This window comes from Sminthopsis crassicaudata, chromosome 6, assembly GCF_048593235.1.
Source record: "Sminthopsis crassicaudata isolate SCR6 chromosome 6, ASM4859323v1, whole genome shotgun sequence".
NCBI classification, from domain to species: domain Eukaryota; kingdom Metazoa; phylum Chordata; class Mammalia; order Dasyuromorphia; family Dasyuridae; genus Sminthopsis; species Sminthopsis crassicaudata.
The window spans coordinates 138,974,349-138,989,306 of NC_133622.1; the positions used below are offsets into that span (position 1 = coordinate 138,974,349).

The 14,958-nt window shown below is 34.6% G+C and overlaps 1 protein-coding gene across 3 annotated transcripts in view; it reads left to right on the plus strand.

Moving 5' to 3' along the window:
- Positions 1-369: 369 nt before the first annotated feature.
- Positions 370-14,958, plus strand: part of GRID2 (glutamate ionotropic receptor delta type subunit 2) — a 1,921,766-nt gene continuing 1,907,177 nt past the window's right edge. For all 3 annotated transcript variants that reach the window (XM_074276291.1, XM_074276292.1, XM_074276293.1), the window contains exon 1: positions 370-1,083. In XM_074276291.1, the coding sequence (XP_074132392.1) occupies positions 1,023-1,083 (61 nt within the window). In that variant the 5' untranslated portion in view covers positions 370-1,022. The remainder of the gene's footprint in view (positions 1,084-14,958) is intronic.

The following is a 14,958-nucleotide window of genomic DNA, read 5'->3' on the forward strand; positions in this document are numbered from 1 at the left end:
TCTTTCACTAGCTCCTTCTCCTAGGTGATCCATATCTAGGCAACGTGGAGGCTTGAAGCTGCTAAGCTCTTTCTCTCAGAGCATCCAGCCAGCCAGGAAGCTCCAAAAAAGAGCCTACAACCCTATCAGCTGCTCTCCTTTGCCTTGCTTTAGACCGCGGCTCCCGCCAGCCAGCCTGCCGATCGCCTGCTGCACTACCTGGCATTACGGCCAGACAGTTGGGTTTCCCCCTCCTTCCGAAGAAAGGGAATTTTCTCTGCATTACTATCTGCATTACCTCGAAGTTTACTGCGCCCTCCGCCCCCTACCTTGGCAAAGGGTTTTTTTTTTTTTTTTTTTTTTTTTTTTTTTTTTTTGCCTGCAGGAAGGAATCTCGCTGCTCCCTCTGGTACTGGTATTGGATTCTTCCCCTCCCCCCAATTAAGGCAAAGATTGGGTATTCTCCACCGGTTGTTTCAGTGGAGGTTGATGTTTTGGGTTTCTATTTATTTATTTATTTATTTATTTATTTATTTTGGTTGAGGGAGGAGGGGCGTTGAACATCCGGCAGGAGGTAGAGGCGGGGTGGGGGCGGGGGCTAAGGGCTGTTGGAAGTTGCCATCCGGCTAAACCTGGACGGATTCTTCTTTGGCTCGGCCGCCCTCCCTCCAGCTGCCTGCCTAAGAGATGGGGCTGATTTGATAACCGCAGCTGCCCCACCGCACTCGAGGCTGGATGCATTTCTTTAGTCAAACTGCAAACAACTCTGGGGATGCCAAAAAGCCCTTCAAAGTGACACAGCTAAGCGAAGGAGCTCTTCTGGTTTTGGAATTATCTTCATATTCCTTCGCCTTCTTCATCAGCTTTCTTCCAACCTTTCTTCCAACAATCGGATTTTTTTTTTCTTTAAAGCTTCTCTAAACTCCATCGTTTCCTGAAATTCTTCCGACTGTACACATATAAATATAGATATAGATTTTAAAAACCACACATCCCATATACAACACAGGAAGATATGGAAGTTTTTTCCCTTGCTCTTGGTTATGTCCATCTGCTGGTCTCGAACCTGGGACTCAGTGTTTGCGGATTCAATCATCCACATCGGTAAGAATGGGTTCCAGCGAATATTGGGGACCTTTATATATCTGTTGTACTATGCCTTTCTTCTATTTCTCTCTCTCTCTCTCTCTCTCTCTCTCTCTCTCTCTCTCTCTCTCTCTCTCTCTCTCTCTCTCTCTCTCTCTCTCTCTCTCTCTCTCTCTCTATTTTTCCCTTCTCACTTGCTTGAGCCCTCTTCTGTTCAATGTTCCTTTGCTCCTCCATCCGTCTTATATTTGCTTTACTATTATTATTATTATTAATAATGAAGCTGCTTAAATCTTGACATGATGGGTTGTTGAAAGTCGTCCTTGTGGTTTTGGATGGCTATCTGCATATTAGGGGGTTAGGATAGGCAGTACATGCTGAATACAAGTGTGAGGGCAAAGAAGTTTAATTTAATGTACCCTTCCTTGGCTACTTATTTGTTCCTTTGAAGGATTGTTTTTGGACAGCAGAAGGTATGAGATATATTTCTAAAAAGGAATGGAAAGGATTTTTTTTCGAGCAAACAGGTGGTTTGGCAACGTGAGTCGGTTCAAATTCCCCAGTTCTTTTCCCACCGTGGTTAAAAAGGCTGTTGAATTTTATCATCACCAGCCTTCCTCCTCTTTCTTCATTCCCTCCTTCTCCCCCCTCCCCTCCGCGCGCGCTCAGGAAGCTGTTCCTAGCAGGCACGATAACTGCATGAGAGAGCTCTCAACCAGGAGAATGTGAGCAGGAAAAATTGGGCCGGCGAAGCTGGCTGGAACAGATCTTCTATGTCATCGCTCCCTTCCCAGATCAGAGATAACAGGAGTGGTTGAAACCAGAATCCCTTTGTAGCGGGAGGTCGAAGAGCAAAGAGACTACATTCATTTGTTCTCTTTACACATATACTCCTCCCCTGATACCCCTCCCCCTTTCCTCCTTCCCTCTAGTACAGTAAAGTAGGGTTTGCCTAGAAGGAGAAAAGGCAATTGGTGTGTAGCCTTCTGCCGTTGGAGATGCTAGTGGCCCCACCTATTGGCAACAAGAAGGGCAAACGGACAGACTGCAGGCAAAGAGTAACGTCTGATGCTGGGAGAGAGGGCTAACAGAGAAAAAGGGAGCTTTATATTATTGACGAAGCTTTCAGCTTCCTTCTCTACTGCCTTTCAAATAGGAGGTAACACTGCTGAGACCTGATGGTTTCTGCTTTTTTTTCCTGCTTTACTGCAGCGATCCCCTTTATAGGAAGAAAGAGAAATTAAAGAAAAAGGTGTATCTTGGCTACCAAGTTCATTTCCTAGGTTGCAGAACAGCCCTACTTTACTATTTTTTTCCCCTTCAGATCACAGGATTTTTAACTAGCTGCACTGCTTAGTACTCTGCAAAGAGAAGTAGTTTATCCCCCATCCCTACATGCCTCTGTACATTCTACTGCCCTGTGAAATCATTCTCTATACCCAGTCCTGAAATGAGAACCTGCTCCCAATGTTGGCAGCACCTGCTGAAAAGAAACTCCTCTCTGTGTGCACTTTGATGCCAAACCCTATAGTTACAAGGAACTCCCTCTTTAGTTTTAAAGGTTGTCTTGGTCATATCTACTTTTTCCATATCATTTATATTTATAATATGCTATGTGTTTGTACAAGTCCAAAATTTAGTAATTTCTGAATTTGTGTGGTAAAGGTTTAAGTCCTGTATGCATTCCCAGACTCCTTGTAGTAGTAGTCCATGGGTAAATAGTCTTTACTACATTTATAACTTTTGGGCACATGGATTCTAATATTCTTGTGTTAGCACTATAGTGATGTCCTCATCAAAATTCAGAAGCAAACAGTATCTCTTTTTAAAGAAATAGTGATACATATTTATGTATAATTTAAGCCAATATATTAAGAATGTAAAGTTATTATCAAGCATTTGTAGCATAGGATTTTGGACATTACATTAGGCATACTTCATAGAAATAGACTTAAATACTAATTTGCTGTTTATCTGTGGCATAAATAATGAATATATTATTTGCAAACACTTAAAGAAGCATTGTGTCTTTCATTACCAGATGAATAATACTGTGCAATGCAATTTGGGCATGTGTTTCAAAATAGGAAAGTACTGCTTTTTCCTGGCACAGTGTTCACAGCTAGTGTGGCCTGGATGCTTTGTTTATAACTGGCAGATCTATCAATAGTGTTTACTACATCCATTTTTTTAGATTGCTACTGTTTATTGGATATATTAACTAAGTGAATCCTCCCAAAAAGAAAACAGGAAAGAGGTTGCTTTTCACACAATAGAATTTGACTGGGAGACAATTAGTGCATTTGACAAGAGGATTAAGTTCTTTTATAGACCAATTTATATTGCCACAAAACTGGCAAAATAATGATTGTTTCATTAAATTTTAGATTATGTATATTATATTGAATAGAAATGACCCCAAAATGTTTATTTCAAAGTGAGGGGTCAGTAAACAAAATCAATTTGTTCCTTCTTGCAACATCCAGAAACACTGCAATTACTTCCCAAATTGAAACTTATATATGAAAATTCAGTGATATTTATCATACATAAAATGTTTACAGTATTCAGTTTAAGAGAGATATGTTAACTGGTTTTAAGCTGATGATTGATTTTATTTTTAATGAAAACAATATTTGCTTAGAAATATATTGTATCTACATTCAAAAAAGGGAGCAAGGGAAAAGTATTAAAATTCTGAAAAATGAGAGCACATGTAGAAATAAAATATTTTCATAAGTTCATGTGATATGGCCAAGTATAAAATATCTGTTACATGTGGTCTGTTTAATACTAGAAAAAAGGAAAAAAAAAGCTTGCTCTGATAGATTTTTTTTTTAAGGCTCTTTGGTGAATTACATTTATACCCAACATGGAGCTAGGGAATGTACATGACTTTAAGCATGGCATTACAATATGCAAACAAATGAATAAATCCTGGCATTTAATAAACATACAAACTTGCTACTTTAGTAATTTGATAAATTATCAGAATATGATTGAAAATGAACTATTTTTATTAAAGTAGAACACATTTATCTGATCTTTCAAATTTACAACTCTTTAATTAGACTGTTTTCCTCTTGGACTAATTTTGTGAGGTGTGAAAGGTTTGATTGTTGGTGGAATTAGGATTAATAGAAATACCTTCTGGTAACACTTACTGCCTTGAATGTTCTACTGTAATATGGCAGTTGAGAAAGGCTGCATTAAATGCCCTTATAAAAATATTGAAATGATTAATTTCCGTTGTTAAGTTTCCTTGCAACGATAAAAGAAAGCCCCTTCTTTTTCTGACATATCAAAACAATGCAATTCTACATTCTGTAATTGCTCTGAATCTGTTCATTGATTGAGTAAATTTCATCAGACCCCCATTATTTGATTGCTTAGAAGTTTCTTAATGATCTGTATGCTGTAAGAAGCATCTGAAAGTCGTGAGTGGAATGGCAATGATATTGTGCTTTATGAGACTATTCAAAAAGTCGTCCTGATTTATGTAGCTCCAAAGCTCCCAAGTCTTTGAGATTAGCCATGCTGCCTGCTATTTTCTTCATACATCAGTCATCTCTCACTCTTTACTCCCTAAGCACAACAGGAGTTTGGAACATTGCTTTAATTAAGCAGGGATTAGATGGCATTTCCAGTCAACTGCACAGTTTGTGTTTGTTTCATATCTAATATGAAGCATATCATTTTTTAACAGTTAAATATATTTTTCTTTTTAAATTTGGATTCTGCAAAGAGATAAAATAATAAATGAGCTATCTATTATAGTATATCTCTGTGCAAGAATATTTATATAATATAATATACTTACCTATATGACATTTACAACAATTTTGTGTTTTGGTTGTTAAAAATCCATCACAACAAAACATCTTGTGTCAGTGGGAGGAGAAAAGGCACATTTATTCATAACTTTCTCATAAGCAAAAAGTATTTTTTCTTATCAGTTTTTTCTTAAGTTCAAGGCACTCAGGAGAATTCATGAAGAATTTTGGACTTAAGAATATTCACAGTAAAGAACTCAACTGGGTATCTGAGTAAAATATGTACTTAAAATATGTAAATATGTATTTAAGTTAGTGATAAATCTAAAGTATCAATTTTCATTGCTTTTGTAAGAGAAACTTCTTTTTTTAATTTAGAATTTTTTCCACAGTATATATGCATGAGTAATTTTTTTATAATATTATCCCTTGTATTCATTTTTCCAAATTATCCCCCCTCCTCCCTCCACACCCTCCCCCCGATGTCAGGCAATCTCATACATTTTACATGTGTTACAATATAACCCATATACAATATATGTGTGTAAATACCATTTTCTTGTTGCACATTAAGTATTAGATTCCGAAGGTATAAGTAACCTGGGTAGATAGACAGTAGTGCTAACAATTTACACTCACTTCTCAGTGTTCCTTCTCTGGGTGTAGTTGTTTCTGTCCATTATTGATCAACTGGAAGTGAGTTGGATCTTCTTTATGTTGAAGATATCCACTTCCATCAGAATACATCTTCATACAACATTGAAGTGTACAGAGATCTTCTGGTTCTATTAATTTCACTCAGTATCAGTTGATGTAAGTCGTAAGAGAAACTTCTAACAAAAAAATTAATTAAATTGAAAATACTTTAAAAAGAAAGACTATTTTACCAATCCCAAAGTACTAATGGGGCCAATATAATATTATAGTAGGCCTTTCACCCAAATTCCTTTATCAATACTTGTATTTTTCTTTTCCAAAAGCAAAGTAATCATGTAGATATTATTTGGAATTAATATGCAAACAATTTCAAGATAATAAGAAATAACTGATTTCAGTTTTAGTGTCTGCTTTATTGAAATTTCATTTCCTTTATCAGTAAGATTAAACATATGTAGATTAAATGGATATTAATTATAATATAATTTTATTAAGTCACCAGCTTTGTCCAAGTATGCCAACATGTTATTGATCAACTAAAATGACAATATTATGTATTTCTTCAGTTAACATTCAACAAGTGTTTAGCTATATTCCAGGAGCAGTGTTAGGCATTAGAGAAAAAAAAAAGAAGAAGAAAAGAGGAAGAAGAAGGAGGAGGAGGAGGAAGAAGGAGAAGAAGAAAAAGGAGGAGGAGGAGGAGGAGGAGGAGGAGGAGGAGGAGGAGGAGGAGGAGGAGGAGGAGGAGGAGGAGGAGGAGGAGGAGGAGGAGGAGGAGGAGGAGGAGGAGGAGGAGGAGGAAGAAGAAGAAGAAGAAGAAGAAGAAGAAGAAGAAGAAGAAGAAGAAGAAGAAGAAGAAGAAGAAGAAGAAGAAGAAGAAGAAGAAGAAGAAGAAGAAGAAGAAGAAGAAGAAGAAGAAGAAGAAGAAGAAGAAGAAGAAGAAGAAGAAGAAGAAGAAGAAGAAGAAGAAGAAGAAGAAGAAGAAGAAGAAGAAGAAGAAGAAGAAGAAGAAGAAGAAGAAGAAGAAGAAGGAGGAGGAGGAGGAAAAAGGAGAAGGAAGAAGGAAGAAGAAGAAGGAGGAGGAAAAAGGAGAAGGAAGAAGGAAGAAGAAGAAGGAGGAGGAAAAAGGAGAAGGAAGAAGGAGGAAGAAGAAGGAGGAGGAAAAAGGAGAAGGAAGAAGGAGGAAGAAGAAAGAGGAAGAAGAAGGAGGAGGAGGAGGAAAAAGGAGAAGGAAGAAGGAGGAAGAAGAAAGAGGAAGAAGAAGGAGGAGGAGGAGGAAAAAGGAGAAGGAAGAAGGAGGAAGAAGAAGGAGAAGGAGGAGGAAAAAGGAGAAGGAAGAAGGAGGAAGAAGAAAGAGGAAGAAGGAGAAGGAGGAGGAAAAGGGAGAAGGAAGAAGGAGGAAGAAGAAAGAGGAAGAAGAAGGAGAAGGAGGAGGAAAAAGGAGAAGGAAGAAGGAGGAAGAAGAAAGAGGAAGAAGGAGAAGGAGGAGGAAAAAGGAGAAGGAAGAAGGAGGAAGAAGAAAGAGGAAGAAGAAGGAGGAGAAGGAGGAGAAGGAGGAAGAGGAAGAGGAGGAGGTCCTGCTTTCAAGTATCTTATATTTTACTGGCAGAAACTGCATTGCATTTTACATACACACATATAGAATCCATATATTCATATGTTCTATTTAAGGAATATATATGTGTGAATTTCTTTCTATCTGTATTCTATATGTCAGTAGTGATTTCCTTGTGCATTTTCTTTAAAAATATATGTAATTAATATAGAAATGATTACATTTTTGTCTGAACAACAAATTGGAATTGTTAGCAATATTGAAAATATATTTTAATATTATTTAAAACATAACTCAAATTAAGAAGGATATTTTTATCCTAAAGAAGTAATTTTCATTCATAAATCACATTACAATGTTCCAAAAGGGAGGTGTCCTCCTTTTATAAGGGTGAATATGTACACATAGTTATTATATCATCCACATTTGTTATTTTATCTTTGTTATATTTCAAATATGTAGGGATTCGCTACTGTACTGAAAAATAGTTTGACCATAAAACTTTCATTACAAAATAATTTCTGATTACCTAAATGCCATTATTTTTTGAATTTTCATTTCATATTTTTATTTGTCAACTACGACATATTTTAAAATCTCATAAATTTGTACTTCTGATATATTTGGCTATGATAAATGATAATACAACTATCTTTTTTTAAAAGCTAGGAAAAGAAATGGAACCAAATTCTTTTATTCAATTGAAAAAAACGGTATGATCTATTTAGATTAGGTTTGCTAGTTTTTAACAGCATCTATTTTCATTCCTACTTCCTCATCAAAATAAAATACTTATAAAAATATATTGAAGCCATTTTGACTTCTTTCTAAAAATATATCATATCTCAATTATGCAGTCTTAGTAAATTGTATAACTTTTATTTATAAGACATATACCAATTAAGAGAAAGGAATGTATATGCAATGTCTACCTATAGATGACATTATAGCAATCATCATATTAGTGAGGACACTAAATTTCAACCTTCTTGAAGTTTATGGAAAAATTGTTGTAGAGACAAAATGAAAAAAAAGATTCAGAAATATGAATGTCATAAAAAGGTTCAGAAATATGAACATGTTCAAACATAAGTAAATAATGGCTTTATTATATTTATTACATACATTTTTGTATGTAATATGCCTATATACAGCCTATATTTAAAGAATAAATTTACCAGAATTACCAAATTTGATTGGGCAATACAAATACAATTCCTGTTATAGCTTAAGCTTTTAAAAAAATGATTTAGCTAAAAGTAGTGATAAAAATCTGTAGGTCCTGCTGCTAGGGAGGCTGAATTTGGTAGACTGCTATGAACTACAGAGGGCTAAAGCCAACTCAGTCTTCACTAAGTCTAGTACTAATATAGTAAATTACCAATAGCAGAAGATCAACAAACTGCTTAAGAAAAGGAAAAAGGAGGAAGTTAAAGCGTTCATGTTGATTAATATTGGGACTCTATATTTTTAGCTCTATATTTTTTGCCTGGGCAAGATTGGGGTGGAGAGGGTTATGGGAGTGGAGAAGTCAGTCAGAGAAATCTCACAATAGTGCAGTCAGGTAAGAAATGAGATATATGCACTAACTTCCCTCTTTAATTGGAGATTTAGAGTTCATGGCCTCACTCTCCAATCAAAGAGGCAGAAGAGATGATGAAGTAGAGTGTCAAACTGATAAGATCTTACAGGATGATGAGCTTATCCCAATAATGAGCTTCCTGACTGGGGCATGGTGGAGAAATTGATCAGAGAAATTCCAAAGTGCTGCCAGGTGAGAAAAGAAGAATCAACATGTATATAAATAAGCATGATATATGTAAAAAGTAATAAAGAATATTTTCTTTTTCAAGAAGCAACATGAGCTACCAACTTAGGGAATTGGCAAAGACCTTGAATAGAAGGTGGAACCTGAATTGGCTCACTGAGGAAACTAGAGATTCTTTCAGGGGAGAGTGAGGAGGGAGTACATTCCATACATGAAGGTCCCTGTGTTATAAATTTTTATAAGGATTCCTATAAGGATAGGAGATGGATTGTCATGGTTAGGGACTATCTTTTTAAATACCATATAGGAGCACTGACTGTTTAGGTTACCATGTGACATTTTTGAGTTGGTTGAGTTTGCAGTCAACCCAAAACAACCAAATTGTTTTCAAGTGAACTCTAATTTAGCCACTTTTACTTTTGGAGTTGATTTAAAAAAATTTAAAAAGAATTTGAGTTATATGAAGTTATTAACAATTACTGCTAGAGGAGCTTAATTATATATAAAAAGTTGATGCACTATCATTTTATAACTTTTACAGTTATAGAATTTAGATATGAAAGACATGTTAAATATCACCTAATCCAATCATATTATTTTCATCTTCCCTTTTTAAATATAAGTATTTGGACTGGGAGAAGAAACCAGTAAATGTGTCCTGTGAGATTGTGGGCTTACGATTTTAATTCTTATGATATGCCATTCTGTATTCAAGCTTATTGGGAATATTTCACTAAATTGAAAACATCAAATATAAAAGCAAATTCTTTGTTATTTTTATTATTCTATTCTAATTGATATAATATCCAATTCTACAGTTATTGATACAACTTACAAATACATAAGGAAAAATACAAAGCATATAAATTGTGGATTTTAAGTTTGTGTTTGTGCATTGGTGGATTGGTAATGCAGCTGTACTTTTTTTAAATTGGAGCTGTTATTTCTCTGGTGTAGGGAATTGCCATTGAGAAAACTGTACTAATTCAGACTAGTCCTAAAGAGATGCCTTTGCTAGATGCAGGTGTAATCCCCTTGCTTCTAGTGGGTTTGGGATTATTCCCTGAAGGGCAGCCCTGTGATTGCCTGCATGCTGCCTGTATATAGGGAGACATGACTCCTGAATAATTGAGATCACATAGAGGATGTTGCTTAGGCATACATGCACTTTGGTTTAGGAAACAGATAAACAATAGTTTTAAATAGCAAATTAATTGTCACTGAAAATTTTATATATATGTGCATACATATATATTCTGAATATAACATTAAATTAGGTGTGATTACTTGCTTTGTGAAATGATTCCACAGAGATTTCCTTTAAGTGAAAAAATTTTGTTAGTGCATTTAAAATATGACTTGATTTCCAATAATTTGGCTTGTAGGGGCATCTAGATGGTACAGTGGGCACTAGGTTTGGAGTCAGGAAGATCTGAATTCAAATCCTGCCTCAAATACTATGTATATCCTTGGGGCAAGTCACTTACCTGCCACCTGCCTGAGTTCCTCATCTGCAAAATGGGAACATGCTGGAGAATGAAATGGCAAACCAATCTAGTATCTTTGCCAAGAAAACTTAAGTCTATGGGATCATATGTAATGAAGCATAACTAAACAACTCAGCTTGCAGATAGTTTTTCATGAACATATTATACATCTAAGACATGGCCTATACAGAATAGGAACAAGACTTTTAAAAATTACCTAATAAAACTGTATAAAATTATTACCTTTTTTTAAATTTGTGCTACAGACCAAATAACATGTTGAATCATAACTGAAAGGTGTCTTTAGTGACCTTATTTCTCAATCCCCATTATCCCCCACCTTGAAAATAAAGCATTCTCTCTTTACTGGCTTTCTAATGGTACATTCTTGAAGGCTGTGTAATTACACTGATATGCACTTATATTTGCCTGTCTAGATATGAATATGCACGCATATAACACATATATATGTGTATACATAGAAGTCTATATATCTATACATGTACGTCTACATATATGTGGGGAAATGTAGCATGTATTCTGGTGAACCAGGAAAACATAAGATCCAGTTAATATAAATTGATGAAAAGCTGAAAATGAAGCCTCAATATTATCAAAATGTTATGGTTCATAGGGATTGAATTGTTGATTGTCTTTTTTATTTTCCCAGAGCACAGCAAATTTCCTGAGATGGAGTTGTGTAATGTTTGGGCTAGCTTTCTAGAGGTCTTCCAGAAGGGCCTTGGTCTCAGCAGGATAATCACCACAAGGATGGACTAGAATAGAGTCTAAAGTCTTTATTGTCTCCTTCACAGTCTGTCTGTCATAGTTTGACCCAGTCTGACCCAGTCTCAGTCTGACCCAGTCTCCTCCAGCAGTCTCACAGTTTGACAGTGTGCCAGTCTCAACCAACCTCAGACTGTCTGACTTTGTCCCCAGTTCTCTCAGCCCTTAAATAGCCTATTATAATTATATCATTACAGCATACTAAATATGTGTGAACTAGAGAACCATTGTATCACCATAAAATAAGTACTTAGAACTATAAAACTATCATCTCATCAATTTCACTGAGTTAATACCTTGCTATAAGTATTTTTGCTTCAAGTATATTTCTTCAGAATTCCAGCCCTTTACAGAGTTGGGCTTGTTCTAAAGGCAGACTGATTTTTCCTGGTGACAATATAATAGTCATTACTAGACAAGTAATAAAAGTATGACTGGAGTTTGGGGCAACTTCAAGATGTTGAGTTGTCTACTAGATAAGTCCTTGATTGGAATTTACAGAAAACATTTCTATTTGTCTTCAGACTGACTAGGTGCTTTGGGTTAAGAGTGCCATGAACTTTGTGAGCCCATTTACTGTTAATAGCTTTTCAGATTGAAATGTGTTTCATTAATGGGCATGAAAGAGATTATATTTCTATTACTATTTTGTGTAATCCATGGTTGTTGGTGACCTTTTGATCAATCTGGTACAATGATTTTTAATAACCATTGAATAAAGGAGAATTTCCATGTTTCCTCTTGGAACTGTAGCTTTATCATTAAATAGCTACATAATGGTAACATATAACAAAATTAAGGAAAACCTAACTCCCAGGTAGTAGCACTTCACATTTTAGGGTACTCAACAGAGTTTGCATAGTCTTTAAAAGACCATGTCAAAGACCCTTTCCTGAATTTTATTCTTTTTTCCTTATTGTTTCTGTATGGGTCACATTTTACAGGAAGTTTCCGTGATACTTCTTATTCTTATTCTGGGAGTTCTAGAAATTTTAAAATATATATTGTAAACATTGTATTTTGATGTTATTTTCATTTATAATCTTATGTATTTTATACATTTAAAAATATTATTCTTAGAAGGACACCAATTTGCCAAGAGGTCTATGACAGGAAAAAGAGGTCAAAAACTCGTGCTATAGTTTTTAGTGTTCTTCCTTTCCTTGATTTGTCATTTATTTACTTATCTATTTACATATTATAACTGTGATGAGTCAGTAATTCAGTTGAAAAAAATATTTAAGTTACTACTATGGTCCATGAACTGGGTTAAAAGCTGAAAATACAAAGATAGACAAAAGATAGCCTCTGCTTTCATGGGAGTTACAGTTTAATAGGTCAACAACAGAAAAATTATATACAAACTTCCTTGAGAGCAGTACCTTCAGGCAATCTTTTTCTTTAAATACCTTAGGTTTTTCTAATCATAGATTTAAAGGTGGAAGGAACATTCAATTCCATGTAGTCCATTTCCTTTATTTTACTGATGAGGAAACTGAGAACCAAAGCAGTGAAATTCTTTCATGCAAAATCATAGCGTTAAGTCGCAGAGATGGAATTTTAACCTAGATTATTTTAAAATTTAGTACATATTTGTTGAATTGAGGATTCATGTATTTCTTTATAGGAAGTCTTCGCTGTTTCCCCTCAGTATTAGTTATTCTCTTTTCCTAAAATTTATATATTCTGTGTAAATATTATATCATGCTCAGAACAAAAAGTAGTGGTTTTCATTTTGTCTTTGTATCCAGAGATCTAGCACAGAGTCTTGAGTACAATAGAGGCTAAATCAATACTGTTTGAATTCAATTGACTTGACTTGATTCTAAAGACAATGGGGTCAGGTGCTAAGTCAGCCTTCTGTATTAACTTTTGATAAGTGCTGTGGCTCTCTTCTTCTCTCTTTCATCCCCCTTAATAATTTTCCTGATAGCCTAACCTTCTGTAGGATGCGGAGAAACACTAAATTTAACTAGAAATATAGTATAGTGAATTTTTGGAGAACATTCAATTTCACTTTTATAATAATCATAATTTGTATTTATAAAATGTTTAATTGAATACAAAGAACTTGTCTTGTTGCTTTTGTTACTTAAGCATTGAATTGTGTCTGACTCTTCATGACCTTCATGAACCTCAACAGGGCAGGCACTTCTATTCTCCACTGTCTCCCAAAGTCTATCCTAGTTCAGGCTTGTGACTGCCATGGCAGTATTTATAGCATTAGACTTTCCTTTAGTCACCAGTCATCCAGAGCTGACCTTTCCCTTTGCTTTAGTTCATGTTCTTCATTCTTCCTGGAGCTATAGCTATCTTCAGCCCTTCTCCAAGAATGTGTTAGATACTTTCTGATCTAAAAAAGGTCTAAACTTATGATGTTATATCTCTTTTCATTTTAATACTGCTCGTGGTTTTTTTTTTTTTTTTTTTTTTTTTTTTTTTTTCAAAAGTACTGATGTGGTTTGCTATTTTCTTCTCCAGATCACCACTATGACTTATTTGTTTAGGGTAACCCTGCATGGCATAGCTCATATTTTTGTTGAACTATGCAAGCCCCTCTTGTCATGGAAAAGCAGTAAAGAAAGCATAAGTCCAGGTGTTTGTATATTTATTTCTCTGTGTCTATGTCTTTGTCTAAATCTCTCTATACGTACATGCATACATGTATATGTATATATAATACATAAATACATATAAATTCATGGTGACAAGTCTAGTGAGCATCAGGCCCAAAAATTAAACCCATTTCTCAAGGTCAAGGAAGACACCAGTACTTAATCAAGTACATTGTTTAGGATTTCTTGACTATGAGATACTGTTCTTTCTTCCATATTTAAACATTTTGAAATTAATACCTTATAATCTCATTTTAGAAATGACTTTCTTCCAAATTAAAAAAAAACCAAACACTTGAAAAATATAAAATGAGTTTAAAAAAATCTGTAGATTGGTGATTTTCTTAATGTATATTCAAAAAGAACTTTTGATGAGAAACTTATAATAGCTATAAAGTTATCTAAACTAAGAAGAGAAGAGACTATTTTGGTGGTGAAATTTCCATTCAGATGAAATGAATTTATTTTTCAGATTACAGAATTACCTTTAGTAAAATACTTCTCTAAAGACCTTTAAGTTATCTTTGTCACGGGAAAAATTTTTTCTTATTGAGTTTATGTGATAGGCAACTGAAGCAGAATAATGTTATCACAACATAAAAATTCTAGAGCATAAAACTGGCTTTGTTATGCTTAAAACACAGATTCAAGATTTAGGGAAAAAAATCTTGTAACAAGATTGGCATTTGAACAAAACTTAAATTTTAATAGAGAAAAATTATACCAGAGAGACAGAGGAAATACATTTAATACATAGCAATCTTGATGGTCTCCATAAAGGTCCCACAAACTTAGCCAAACAGAATCATGATTTCATTCTTCTTCTGATGTCATTAAGGATAAATTAGCTGAATTGTATCAATTTAGTAAATCTAGTAAATATTTAAATATGAAGTTTGTAAATATGCTGTAATGCTAGAAGGCTATTTTAAAAAATCAGTGGACTAATTGAAAGGAAGAAATTTACATGCCAAAAAGATAAACAAAGGTCAAAGCCTGAAACATCTTTCCACAAATAAAGCAAATTAAATTATCATAGAAACTCAAATCTCTTCTGAGTTTTTGTGTCTGGAATATTTAAAAAAAATATTTCCCTTAATACTATCATTTCATGAATCAGGTTTTAGCCAGGTGAGGATAATATTAACAAGAGACAGGCTTCAGATAGCCAAATATCCAGAAGTATGGCCATGAAATATGTGTAATAAAACTTAATAAAAGGGAAATAAAAATTCTCATTTAACTTTCCCAT